Raw genomic sequence first — 14,146 nt, forward strand, 5'->3', positions numbered from 1 at the left:
CTCAATTACAGCTTAAAAGCTTCGGCACAACTCTTAGAATTTGTCTGGATTGACCGAGAGGCGGAGCGTGTGACCGCAAAGACACTCGAGTTGTTTGTGTCCCTGCAATTTATCCACATTAAACTGCCTGTAAGGGTCTGGAACGATTCATATCAGGTTTTTTCCGTTTTTCTTTTTGACACAATCGCTGGGTTCTAGTATTAGTTGGTTCTCGCACAGTATTATTAGTATGTATGATATTTCAAGGTCATGTTTCACATGTGCCATCAAGAGCCCCTCGAATCCCTATATGCACATTGGGCAGTGGGGGCAGACCAGCCGCGGCGGTCTTAATCCGAGCTCAGGTCTCTCATTCACAGCACATTAGAGTCAAGTTGCAGCCTCTCCAAAACAAGCTCCACGGTGGCCTCAGAGCAGGGAGCCGGGGAATGTGCACTGTGGCGTGTTTCCCCAATTCAAATAGCAGAAATTTATTTCACAGGATTCAACACATTTCTTATCTTGTTTTACTTTAGTTTCTGTGAGGAATAGACTCCATATGACCATATGACAATCTTAACCATTTGGATTATCTACATCCAATACTTAAAAATATTCATAGAGTACATTAGTTGCTAACATGTTCCGAGCTATAATTGTAAAAATACTGACAGCGCTGTTATTTTAAAATAATCCATTAATATGTGTTTAGAAACGATTTTACACGGTGGTGAGATTTACGTAAATGTTTTTCGTTGTTCATCTGAGTAAAAATATCACGGAACTGGTGGAAGTTATTATTTGTCAGTACATAATGATATCTAAATGTCATGTAAATTTCTGGACGCCGTCTTCTTGCTTAACAGTGAACATTTGGATACATATTTGGACCAAAATGCTGCGAGATCGCCATGCGTAAAAGTGGAGCAAGCTTGACTGTTGCAACTTTAAAAGCTGCCAGCAGATGCATAAAATTGTTAACTTGAAGCAAAGCAGAAGAGCGAGGCGAAACCCGTTAAAAATGGAACAATGTTGTTATTCAGCAACAAGCTAATTAAATATGGACATTGAAGCATTCTATATTTAGGCAACAGACTGTACCTTTCAGCTGATGAGTATTTTTCTCAACAATTGATCGCTGTTGCTTGCGGAATATCTGTCAGTTTCTTCTAATGTTGAGGGTACGTATTAACTATCACAATAATTTCAAGTAAACGTCTTAATATTATTATTTGATAATCCATTAATGGCACAAGGTTTTGTACACACACTGTGTGTTTTATGTCTTGAAGTTAGAAACTGTTCCTCGAGCTACCTATTTTAAAGACGTTTTGAATTTATCCTGTCAAAATTCCAGTTTGGTCTTATAATGGTTCTAAGACAAGGCTGTGGCCAGCTGAAACATTAGCCGCTACTTTGAACATGACCCTGATAACCAAATGCCCACTCAGCCAAATGCTGTGCCGTAAAAGCCACCTAATGATGACCACTCAGACATTTCTAAAAGCGGACTTTACAAATAAGCTGTTTTCTTCCTCTGATAATGTGTTGTTCGAGTTATATAGTTCATATTAGATAGTTTGGACAATGTAGTGTTCATGATCCTTCTTTTTTTTTCATTTTGCTATTAAACAAGTCTTCATGCACATTTCCCCCCGAAAGACTGAAAAGTGATTTCAGCATCTGAGGTGTAAATAGACTGCATAAAACTTTGACTGCAACAGGCAGCATCCATTTATGGTTCATCATTCTCCTGACACGGTTGCATGTTAAGGAATTTATTTTTAAGCAAACATGGCGATAAAAGCACCAATGTCAAGCTTTAGGACACACGGCAGTCATGTCTCTTACACTCCTACACGCACACACTCTTTCCTGCAAGCGCACGCGCGACGTGGCGCGCGCTCACACACTATACGCGCGCACACACTGCACGCACACACAAGTGGGGCCTGAAAATCTGTCAATTTCTGCCGTGTGGTCGGTCACGTGACCTCCTCCTCCGTGGAGTGGATGGAGATGACTCTCACGTCAGCCTACGTCTCCCAATTTCTGCTTAGCGAACCTGCTTCAAAGAGGCAAGAGGCACGGCGCTTCAGAGCCATGTTCAGGGCGGTTATAGAGGAATCGTAGCCCAGCAGAGAGTTGTAGAAGTGGGTGAATACGATGATGGATTTTGACGAAAGGGTCCCCGTCGGATCGAACATGTATCTGCCCAGCTGCACGTATTATGTGTCGGCGGGCGCTGATTTCTCCGGTCTTCCATCGTTTTTGTCCCAGACCCCGTCCACCCGCCCCATGACATACTCCTACTCCTCTAACCTCCCGCAGGTTCAACCCGTCAGAGAAGTGACATTCAGGGACTATGCAGCCATTGATGCATCCGGTAAATGGCCGCACCGGGGGAACTTGCCTCAGTGCTACCCCAGCGCGGAGGACATGGTACACCGGGACTGCCTGTCAGCTCAATCCGCCGTCGTAGGGGACATGTTCGGTAAAAGCAGCCCAGCAGCCGCCGCTGCCGCATACCACCACCACCACCACCACCACGCGAGTGCTGGCTCCGCTGCTACCAATTTCTATGGGAATGTGGGCAGAAATGGAGTGCTGCCGCAAGCTTTCGACCAGTTTTACGAGACGGCGTACGGGAACGCGTCGGAGAGCTCCTCCGCGAATGGCTACTCAGGGGACAAAACGGCGACCAAGCCTCCCGGCTCCGTGCAGGAGGAAGCGCCATCGTGCCCGGACAGCGAGTCGAAGGAGCAGCGGGATGAAACGAGCAGCCCGGAGTTGTCTTCCGGCAACAATGAGGAGAAAACCGGCGGCAGCAGTACGTATTAAAGTCAGCGCCTCGGTTATGAGAGAAAGTTTGCAATCTTGCGCGCCGCTGTTAAAAATTTTATATGCTGTTTTATAAGCATATAAGGTTTATAGAGGGCCTGCAGACCCCCCACCCCCTTCCCACCCCCCAACAAAACTTTGTTATAAACTGCAGGATCACGTGTTTGGAGTTGAAATTGGCCGTGAAAGACACCAAGGCGGATATTTTTCTGTAAAACTCCCCGATGTTTACCAATATATATAATATATATATAATATATATAATATATTACCAATATATATATATACCCAGTAATGCCCAGCAATGAGTTGCTATACAGATCCGCGTTGATTATATCCACTTATTATGACCGTGCTTGTTTCACGGGTTCTTAGCGTTAAAAAGACCCCTTGCATGTAATTGAGGGTGGTGCCTCTGGTTTAAGGTTTAGCACACACGAGGTCTTATGTTAAAGCTAGCATGGAGCTGCTGTTCCTACTTGTACATTTCCCCTTTATTTGCTCTGTAAAAAACAAAAAACAAACAAACCAAAAAAGCTTTCACGTAAAACTCAATGCAGCAGAGTCTCATTTACCTGCGTCTACCAGAGGCGTCTACTTTAAAGTGAACTTGTTGTTTTCACTTGCTAGTAAAGGTCAAAGCCCAAGTGTATTGTCTAGCGAGCCAGCAGCGAATGGCTTGGTAATCTTTCCAGTGTAATATAATATCAGTATATATGACACTTGAAAGGTTGAAATGGGAAATATGTTATTAATGCTTCATGTTCAGGAAATCCTCTCATGCGTAATCTGGGCGACATCCCACCCGTATAAATCTCTTTCTGTAAAATAGTCACGGCTAATTTGAAGTGTTTAGATTTTCTGTGACGCCTGTATTTCTTCTTCTCCCTCTTCTATTTTTGTGGCTTTCAGGTGGACAGAGGACCCGGAAGAAAAGATGCCCTTATTCCAAATATCAAATCAGAGAACTTGAAAGAGAATTCTTTTTCAGTGTGTACATAAACAAGGAGAAGCGGCTGCAACTGTCTCGGATGCTCAACCTGACCGACCGACAAGTAAAGATCTGGTTTCAGAACCGTCGCATGAAGGAGAAGAAACTAAACAGAGACAGATTACAATATTATACGTCCAATCCTCTGCTTTAGGGGGGTCGGGGAGAAGACGGCCACAGCTCCATTAGTCCTCTGCTTGTGGGACTGGTTACCTTTACAGACTGACTGACTCGCCTGGCTGTGTCTCTCCCCGTGTACATTGTGTACCACATTGGCCGCAGCAGCAGCAGCAGCAGCAGCAGCAGCAGCAACACTGCTCGATGGTTAATTTCAAGTTCGAGGACAACAGTATCTTGTGATCTGCAATACTCAAACAAAGAGGGAGTACGAACAGAGGCGGTCCGCGGACTTTGATTTCGCTCCTCATTGTCTCACTTTTGAAAATGTTGATTTTTTGACATCGCCAAGACTGTGTTTGCGAAGGCCTTGTTCATAATGTGACCTAAGACGCTTCATTTTCCTTTCGCGCGAGAAAAAAAAAGAAAAGAAAAAAAGACGTAATGAATTGACTGATCTAGTGTATTTTGTATTCAAAAGATCTGATTTTTTTTCTCCTGTTTTTCAAATCAGAAAACTTGTGGATTTAGGCTGATGGTGAATATCTTGCCAACCGAATCTATATTGGTGTGACCAAATAATGAATCCGACGGATGACAATGATGTGGGTTTTTTCTTGTTTTGTGTGCTTATTTATTTTGTAGCCTCTCGTTTACCATCTTACTTTGATGCCACGGCTATCCAAGCTAAAATCGGTTAATACACGCTGACTACTGGGATCCCATGTTGTAGTCTGAGCTGACCTCAAAACGAGCTTTTGTCGTATTTTCTGTGCCCTGCAAACCAAGGATTAGCAGACTAATTTTGTATTTTGCGTATCTTTCAATTTCCAAATCAATTCTAAGATGTCTCTTTTGATTTTATCAATCCAGTATTAATAATCCAGGTCTATGGGTCCGTGTGGATTTGCACTGAGGTACACGCCCCGAGATGTTCACAACAGGTAACCTTACGCGGTGGGCCCCTTCGTTTTAAACAAGATTTTCAGTTCACGATTCTTGAATCTTGACAATTGTCGTTTAAATAAAACAGAAAAAAAGAAGAGAAAAAGAAAGATGAAGATTAAAAAGATTAATTTTTAATCTTAATTTTTACCGTCAGGGCGAGGCTGGCCAGGATGATCACACTGAATTTAACTGCTTGGTCTGCCCGAAATATTGTGTATCATCATTATATCATTATATTTCCAAATAATAAAAAGTGGAATATTACCGAAAATCAACTTGACTTGTATTTTGTCAGTGACTTTGCTTTTTCAATGTGTGTGTGTATGTATATATGTATATATATATATATATGTATGTATATATGTATATATCTCACACTTACAGCGCAGCAATCACAGTGAGCTACCTACAGGTATGAAACAAAACAACGGAAACAATGACTTTCAGTGAATTTAAAGGCTGAAATACGAAATATTAACCAAACAGTCGCACTCTCTACCACACTACTGCAGATTAAACTCCTCCTGTGTGAATGAAGCAAAATCAATAAATCATTAAATAAATACCCAACAATTCAGAGTCTTTGCCAGCTGTGTGCTTAGATAGGTTATACAAATATAAAAACAATAATAAACCTGAATCGATACTTAAATTATGTTTGTGCTGCTGTGCTCTCCAAACATTTTTCAGTCTCCCTTGCTGTATTTTGAGTTATATAACATATTTTGCAATTCTTGCATTCCATCTAAAGGAAATCATTGTTACTGAATCTTTGCAGATAGCTTATAGGTCACCTTTTATCTGTCACAGTCATATTTATTGTTGCCAGCATATTGCACCATGTGTACTTTATTCTCGAATCTTTTCTCTCTGCTTGTGTCTGTCCGTGTGCGCAAACTGTCATTTTGCTGATTGGCTTTGGGAACCCTCTCCAACTGGAGTCTCCTTTGGCGAGGGTCGCCATATTTGCTGTTGTTATCGCTGTGTTTATGGGAGCTAGCCGCAGCGCATTGGCGTTCATATATGACAGTCAAAAGGGCCATAAACTCAGGGAGAGAGGCTGAAGTTTATGGTTGCCTCTCGCTGCCATAGTCCGGCCTTGCCTTGCGCATCCTTTACTGCGCGCTGGAATTCCGTCCCTAATTACGGGACATCCTCCCCGTTGCCGCAGCAACGCGGCCATAAAAGCTGTCTGAGAGTCTGGAGCATTTGTACAATTGGAGTGCAGTGCAATAAACCGTCTGAGACCCAAGGTTATTAACTGTGTTACCAAGGAGGCGACAGCAACGACAGGCAGAGGACGGATAGGAAAAGCTTCTGCTCGCTCGCTGCACCGGCTTCATTTGAGAGGCTTTTCCCTGTAGCGTGGTTTATCCACTTCAAATCATTCCTGAGGAAAAGGCTGCACTTGGGATTGGACTCTCCTACCACCGGGCGGCGCTATTGGGACCAATGTCACGGCCCTGGATCTTTTGATCTCCAAACTCACCTTAAAAGCAAACAGGTAAAAGTCTGGACCTTGAATAGTTTTGCTCTGCACTAAAAAAAACCCAATTGTTCATTGCTTGAATTCTTGCCTTGCATGCAAGCCCTGTTAGTCCGAGATAAGAGCCTCTTTTTTTTTTTTTAGTTTAGTTTCCACATTTTTCCTCTGGTGCCCAAAGGCTTACGCGCTAGAGAAAGTCTTCCTGGGGGCCCTAATAAGGCAGCACATCTGTGCCAAGGCTTCATGCTGCATGTGCTATTCATTTTGCTGGGCTAGAGCTTTTTAATGGTTGGAGTGTAGCATAGCCGCCTTGTACCTGGAGAGATCTGCAACCCCTCCCGAGTCTAACCACAAATGTTTTGTATTTCGGGAAACTCTGCCTTAATTATTAGACAAAGGTGGACACAGCTCGTACGTTAATGACACAAACTAGGCAGTGGGTCCTGGAAGGAAAACAAACGGTTTTATTTTTCACATACTAATGCAGCTCATCTTAAATCACAGTAGTCGCCTCTGTGATCATTCTTCTCCGTGCTCTTCCTCTTAAAGGAATCCATTAAAATCATTTGACGTCGTTCCAAAACACACAATTCCCTGTCTACGTGCCAAAGCTGTGATTAAAAAGGTCGATTTGATTGCGATAGGGCAGCAATCGCGTCTCCTTTTCCTTCCTGTAACAGACACTATAGGGCTGAGGTTTGAGGCTATTCTGTATCAGTCCAAGTGGCGAGTGGCTATTCTAAACCCTAATGCGTGTGGACCCAGTCTCTTTTCTCTTTCTCTCTCTCTCTCTCTCCTTTGTCTCTCGTGAAAAATAAATGCTTCCGCTTGGACGTAATAAAACGCCGCGTTATTGTTCATAACTGCACTCGGGACGAACATGATACGATTCAAACGGCCTCTTCGGCCACGATTATATGGGCCTGATCAAAGCCAGTGGTCAGACTAAACTGTGTTCAGGATATAATAGCCGGGCAGCTGTGAAAATGAAGATTTAATAGCTACAATTAATAACTGCAACACAACGGTATCGATAGGCCCCCATGCCACTACAACATCATGAAGTGTGCGGGCCAAAACACTTTAATACCAGGCACACATAATTAATTGAGGTATTTGGTTTCCCTGTTGGCTCATGTGTCCCACGTGCAACAGGCCACTGTGGGGACAAGCGCACATGATTTTAAACCTATTGTTGTTCGTTTATCTGTGTCACTGGGCTAACAGTGTTGTGGTTCATTTTATGTTTTGGGGGAAATTTTACAAACGGACACAAACGCTCCGGCCGCTCACGGCCTTTATTCTGAAATCTCAAAACGCCTTTTAAAAAAATACAATTCCATAATAGATCATTTTCTTCTCAAATTGGCCATTGCATTATATTCTCATGCGCATAAATAACCCGCATCCAGCCTCAGTCATTTAAGTAATTTGAAGTATGCTCGCACTGAGCAGCAGCGATTGACAAACGTCCGCCGTGACTCGGTAAAACTCCAAGTCAGTGTACATATAAATGACAGAAAACCTAAATGGGCTCAATTTATGAATAACTCCCGAATTTCCTCTTTTTTTTTCTTTCTTTCTTTCTTTCTCTCTGTTTTTTTTATTTTTTTGCAAAACAAACTGGGGGGGTGTAAGGGCCACCTGGGCCTGGTAATGGCAAAGCTGGCCAAGATTAACTTCAACCTGGAGACAGAGCAATGGAGTGCACATGGCCAAGGACACGACAAGATGGAAGGAGAGTTTTATTGTGGACCTTATTGCCCCAAATTGGACAAACTGGATGGCTTGTGAATGTGGAAGCTTTATGTCGGCTTTACTGTGGCGCAAAGGGACTTTTCCCTCACAACAACGTGATCAATATTTTGGCAGATTAACGAATGTAAATTTGCGTATTGAAGTCCGCTTTGAGGTTTTTTTTTTTGAATGTTTGTAAGAAAGGAATCCAAACAGCGTAGTGCTGCATGGTGATATCATTTGTAGCGTTTGAGCAAAAGCACACGCAGGCTTGACCTTTTTACATGTTGCCCGTAATGATTGCTTGGATACAATTAAATACATTCTATATTTTGCGTTTTTGGAAAAAAAAAACAGACAAAGAGCATAGTTATTGCGTTGTCTAATTTGAAATTGATAGATTGAAAAAACATGTGTTCATGTTCTTAGTGTAAAATTTAAAATTATATGGACACAGGATTTATATAAAATTAAGAAAGTGCCTTCAGAGGCTTTGTTGGATGGAAAGTAGAATGACAGGGAATTTTAGAAATTTGGTTTTTAAATGATTTAATTATTTTAATTATTTTTCTATGTATTTGTGCATTCTTCAGTTGCGTTCAGACCCATCGACAATGTGTTTTCTTTGTCACGCAGCACTGCTTTGTTAATCTTCGCGAATTTTCCAAGAATTTAATATTTGCCCAAACTCTCAAGTGAAAAGTGATTTTGCTACAAACATGTACAAAGTGACTTAGAACAGTACAACTAAACGATCCGGACTAAAATGAAAATATGAACTTTTCAGAGGCATTATCTTCCGCATGTTTGATAGCAATCACTATATCTGTAGGCAACAATATTCCAAACACTTCTGTTTTTATTGCAGAGGAGCTCAGACTTGCTTTGGGCTGCAGGATGGACAACATAAAACAAGACATTTTGCCAAAGGCGCATTCTCCCTACAGTCAAAAAGACTTTATTACCGTTAAGCTTTGTCTTGTGTCTTTGTTGATGGGTTTCAGAAGGCTCACACGTTTTAAATTGATCTGACACCTTAAAGCCACACCGGCTTAAAGCGAAATTGTATAATAAATTGTATTATTTGCTTATATTTTCCCACTTACATCACTTTTATCGTTCAGGGGCTTGGCAGGTTATACATATAGTACGTCCTACTGTCCTGTATAGCTAAGCGTTGTGCTAACATTTGATTTGCATTGCATTTGTTGGAAAGTGGAAGTCAGTGCTTCAGGCCTTTGTGTACTTGTGCAATGGAAATAATGCTTCCAAAGCTTTTCTAAAGAACACATGCACGAATTACACAATTCAAAGACAGATGTTTTAAAACTTCTGAATCGTGTTGCACCTCGTCACTTCAAGGTAGCGCATAAGGAGAGGTGAGGCACTGATTGCTGTGCTGTCTTCTTTCTCTGCCTCAGCTCCAAGATGGATATCGTTACGTAGCCCCAGAGTGGGAGGGACTGCCCATCTTCCAGCTTTTCCATTGGTTTCACAGTCTGCTCGGCGGAGAGGGGGTGCCTCTAATCATATCCAGCATGTTTTGCACAAGAAATGTCAGCCAGAAAGGGCTACCTTCTCTCTTCGCCAAAATACACCACAATAATGTCATGTTCGGACAGCCCGTCAGGAAATGCGTTTCTAGTGGATTCTCTGATCAGTGGCCGCAATGAGAGCGGCGGAGGTCACTACACCGGGAGCGCACTGTGCGTGCCTCACAGCACTGCCACAGAAGTGCCTTACGGACTACACAACTATGGATACTTCCCAGGTATGGGTAAGCGGAGCGAGGTGGGTCCACAAAACGTGGTTTCCGCCTCGGGCGCTTACATGTCCACCATGGAAATGTGGATGGACGCACAGAGGTCATGTCGGATGGACCAAGATCACCCGGTAGGTCCTCAGGTCGCGCCCTGCTCGTTCCCGCAAAATATAAAGGAAGAGAGCACCTACTGCCTGTACGAGCAGGCGAAGTGTCCTAAAGCCTCCACCGCAGAAGATCTCACATATTCAAGGTTAACTGGAGCCGGCCAAGGGTCGAGTTCTTGTACAGTTACCGATGGCGGCGGCGGGGGCTCAGTGCCTGTGCCGGGCTACTTCCGCTTGTCTCAGACGCACGCACATTCTCATAAACTTTACAACTCCAGCGGCCCCCAGTCGAACCCTTCCCATTCCCATTTTGGCCTACACCCCACTGCTCCAGCTCGCTTCCACACACCTCCAACCTCGACTTCTGCTCCAGCCACGGCACAGGAGGGGAGGAACACCGAGGGGCCCGTGTCCTCGGGAAACGCAGACCTGCAGCCTCACGCTGCGACTGGGACCGAGGAGGCACGCGACTCCTCGGATGGAGACGCCTCGTCAGCTGAAGAAACAGAGGAGAACGACAAAGAGAGAGCAGTACAGTCTAATAAAGGTAATGTCACGGTTCGTCTGCGCACTTTTGTTTTGTTAGCGTTCAGTTAGAGTGGGGCTTTTTAATGACACCTGTCAAGTTTTATTTTACTGGTCAGGGTGAGGTGACAGTGAAGACACAGGTCTGTAAACACTGCTTTTGCATATCTCGTTGTTTCTTATGCTATAAAGACAAGATTCTGCGGGAGGAACGCCCTTAAATAAGCGTGCATTTTTTCATGAATAGACAGAAATTGTACTGCGTAAAATTAAAAGAGAGAAGCAGTGATTATGAAGGCAAATTTAATTTTGCCTGATTATACAAACCTACAGAGTGACATGAAACTCTTTATTGTCGTTAAACAAGCACAACAAATTTAATAATACAAACCTACAGAGTAATATGAAATGAAGTACTTATTATACGATGCACGTTAAATACCTGAAGCTTTATCCAGTGTTGTTTTTTTGTTGTTGGCTGCTGCATAAAAAAGGGCCTAAATTTATTATTTAGGCTTTTATGTTTTTCCAGTGCTATAACGTTTCTGTAATTTGCATCCATCTATGATAGCAGCATAATGTTTGTGTCCCTGTTTACGATTGGCGGAAAATTTTGCATATGTTGCTATAACGTCAACTGCAAGTCTGATGAATCTAACAAAGAAACTATACTTTCCGCATCAAACACACACACACACACACACACACACACACACACACACACACACACACACACACACACACACACACACACACAGAGTAATCCTTTCATTTCGTACTTATAATCAGAAACATTTATGACTTGGTTTATAACACTCTTATACTCTGTTAATATGCAGCTAATGTTAAGTCTGTTTTACTCTCCACGTGTTTTATTATAAGGTCACTCATTATCTATTTAGATAATGTCAAGTTTTCAAATGCAGTTCATCAGTAAACTCTTACATCCACATTTTAACACGTCATAAAACATTTATTAAATGCACTGCTTACCAAATATAGGAAATTTAAGGTAAAGTGTTGCCTGTTGTTTTAATATGAGCGCAATGCAAACATATAGATTAAAAAAAAACTATGCTCTTTGTCTGCCTTTCTCTCTTACACACAGTGGAGTTTCTCATGTTTACACTGCGTAAACCCGTTTATTTACCATTTTCTTTAGGAGACACAAAAAGTGAAAGCACGGCCAACTGGCTGACAGCAAAAAGCGGCCGTAAGAAACGTTGTCCATACACCAAGCACCAGACACTAGAGCTGGAGAAGGAATTCCTCTTCAACATGTACCTGACCCGAGAGCGCCGCCTAGAGATCAGTAAAAGCGTCCACCTGACGGACAGACAGGTCAAAATCTGGTTCCAGAACCGCAGGATGAAGCTGAAGAAAATGACGAGGGAAAACAGGATCCGGGAACTCACCTCCAACTATGGATTTTCGTGATGAACGAGAGAATCACGATGACACAGGAGAAGTAAAATAAAATGTAAAAACAAGATATATAGGTGAAATAAATTACATTCGCCACCCCACACCTCCTTGTCCACACAAAGACTCGTTTTACCGTGGGGTGCAGCGTCCTTTAATTTCCAAACACGCTTAATGTCAATGAAACGTCCTCTGTGAGCTACTGAGAAAAAGGAAAAAAGGATCATCTGAATGTTTTTGACTCTGTTTTTACCCCTGATTGTGTTTTTCTTTTTATATTTTCTTTTTATATTGTTGATCCGACACCTCCGTCGTATGTTTGGGTAGTGTCCTCAGTGCAGTTAAATCAGTGCAGTGAACACCCCCCCCCCCCCCCCCCCACACACACACACACACACGCACGCATACATGCACACACACATGGACCTGCGCCCTGGAAAGTGACGGGGCAAATCATCTTTTTCATCTAAATTTTTAGAAATAATTTTGAAAAAATATTAAATTTTCAAACTGCATGATAAGAAGTTTTTATTTTATATATTTTTATTTTTTCGAAGCAAATTTAAACCAATCTGGAATATAATGCCCTTATATAACCAGGGAGAAATGACAAAGAAAATCCTTCACCCTGTGACCATTAAATGTAGTACTATAAGTCTAAACTATGTATGAGCTGAATGTATAAATTGGAACTCCGTTCGCGTTGAGGGCGTTTACACGAAAACAGTTTGCAAAGTGAAGGAGGAATGTTCCTTTTTGTATATTTCTGTGTACATATGACAATGTGTTTTTTGTGTAATGCTTAATAAATTATCAGCTCGCACTGAACCGAAGCCGTTTGAATTTTTTCTGTGTTCGTGTATGTTTTTCTATAGAAGGAGACAGGGACAGAGAGAGGCTGGAGGGGGAAATAAGCCTTTAAAATGTAAAGTTAAAAAATAACAGAGGCTCCTACACTTGATATTCCTTCTTTATTAATTTTTTTTTGAGTGTGTGTGTGTGTTTGTAGCAGCTGAGCAACAAACTGTTTCTAAGCACTACTGCACTGGCCATCGGAAATAATTAAGATATTAGCCGTCTAGCTGCATACCCAGCCGGCTATTGTAGAGTTTTATGACTGGCTGGTATATGAGCTTTCTCCCTCTCCTCTAAGAGCTGCTTCAGTCGTGAGAGAGTCTTTCGGACGGAGAGGAGGCCCGGCTCACAGCTAGAAAACTGAACTATGCAAACACACTGTGGATAAAACACGATTTCTGCTCAAGTCTGGGAATAACTGGGATTAACGCGAGGATCGCGGTAAGTTCATTGCTGTAAATTTGTCCATTTTGCGCCTTGTTGCAGCGGGTTCACTGGAGTGCATACAGCCCATCAAACACTGTTGTGGCTTTCTCAGTACATTTTTTTGAACACATGATGACCGAAACGACGACCACGGTGCATTATGAACTGGCTGGCTGTGCTTTCTCTCGAGGCCCGGATCGACTGTCGAGTGGTTTAGGTAGTTTCATGTTGTTGGGGTCCATTTCTAACTCTGCAACATGAAACTGTCTTAATTGCCCCAGTTACATACATCGAAACCGAAAGTAAAGCAAATCTGGGTGATAAAGAGGGTGAGATTTTCATTTTTTAAAAGTGGGGAGCGGTGTGTTGGTGACACGTTACAAACCTTCCTATGTAGAAATCAGGGAGGGGTGGCTGACTGTTGTGTACAAGCTCAACCTGTCTTCCGTAGTGCTTTCTTTGGAGTCCTCCACTTGCTTTGCTTTCCTTCTTCTTTCTTTCTCTTGCTAGAATGCGTCTGAATGGGCACGTGTGCTGAATATCAACGTGATCAAAGCTGAGTTGCATTATACATTGTGGACTTGGGATTAAGGGTAAAGCCGTGAGTGTTTTTCGTGAGTAGTAGTGACGCAGACACGCCAGACAAGGCCTCGGTTACGACCACTGCAGTGGAGGGGAAGGGGAAGGTGAATGGGGCAACAGCGACCTCCGTGGGCAATGAGACCGGATGCTTCCACTGCGCAATAGTGGCTCAGACAAAAGGAGGGGAAGGGCTTTATGGTGATATTTAGATCCGCCAGACAGGCTGTTATCTGCAGAGGCAAAAGAAGTGAATAGCCCCTGCGGTAAACTGAGTGAAAAAACACCCTGATTTAGGTTTACAGCCTTAGAGCCATTGGCATAGTGCCGTCTTTTCCTGCTCTGAAGGTGTTTGTCTATTCGAACTTTTA

General features: G+C 42.7%; 3 protein-coding genes across 3 annotated transcripts in view; all 3 read left to right on the plus strand.

The window, feature by feature from the left end:
* The first annotated feature begins 1,755 nt into the window (after nucleotides 1-1,755).
* Nucleotides 1,756-5,147, plus strand: hoxa11a (homeobox A11a). The gene is made up of 2 exons (XM_082522054.1): nucleotides 1,756-2,809; nucleotides 3,733-5,147. Exons 1-2 carry the CDS (start codon nucleotides 2,146-2,148, stop codon nucleotides 3,963-3,965), a joined length of 897 nt encoding a protein of 298 aa, XP_082378180.1. The 5' UTR covers nucleotides 1,756-2,145; the 3' UTR covers nucleotides 3,966-5,147.
* A 988-nt stretch (nucleotides 5,148-6,135) lies between these two features.
* LOC309699450 (homeobox protein Hox-A10-like) lies at nucleotides 6,136-12,743 on the plus strand. The gene is made up of 3 exons (XM_082522459.1): nucleotides 6,136-6,380; nucleotides 9,521-10,515; nucleotides 11,656-12,743. Exons 2-3 carry the CDS (start codon nucleotides 9,654-9,656, stop codon nucleotides 11,928-11,930), a joined length of 1,137 nt encoding a protein of 378 aa, XP_082378585.1. The 5' UTR covers nucleotides 6,136-6,380; nucleotides 9,521-9,653; the 3' UTR covers nucleotides 11,931-12,743.
* A 330-nt stretch (nucleotides 12,744-13,073) lies between these two features.
* hoxa3a (homeobox A3a) overlaps nucleotides 13,074-14,146 on the plus strand; it is a 42,453-nt gene continuing 41,380 nt past the window's right edge. The window contains exon 1 of the mRNA XM_082522056.1: nucleotides 13,074-13,211. The gene's annotated coding sequence lies outside the window, so the exon portion shown is untranslated. The remainder of the gene's footprint in view (nucleotides 13,212-14,146) is intronic.

This window comes from Aulonocara stuartgranti (assembly GCF_965226115.1).
Source record: "Aulonocara stuartgranti genome assembly, chromosome: 22".
Classification (NCBI taxonomy): Eukaryota; Metazoa; Chordata; class Actinopteri; order Cichliformes; family Cichlidae; genus Aulonocara; species Aulonocara stuartgranti.

Excerpts from the sequence above, each read along its gene's own strand:
- hoxa11a (XM_082522054.1), top strand. The coding sequence starts at position 2,146 with ATGATGGATTTTGACGAAAGGGTCCCCGTCGGATCGAACATGTATCTG. Across the intron at positions 2,810-3,732 it reads GGAGAAAACCGGCGGCAGCA|GTGGACAGAGGACCCGGAAG; the intron begins GTACGTATTAAA and ends TGTGGCTTTCAG.
- LOC309699450 (XM_082522459.1), top strand. The coding sequence starts at position 9,654 with ATGTCAGCCAGAAAGGGCTACCTTCTCTCTTCGCCAAAATACACCACA. Across the intron at positions 10,516-11,655 it reads AGCAGTACAGTCTAATAAAG|GAGACACAAAAAGTGAAAGC; the intron begins GTAATGTCACGG and ends CATTTTCTTTAG.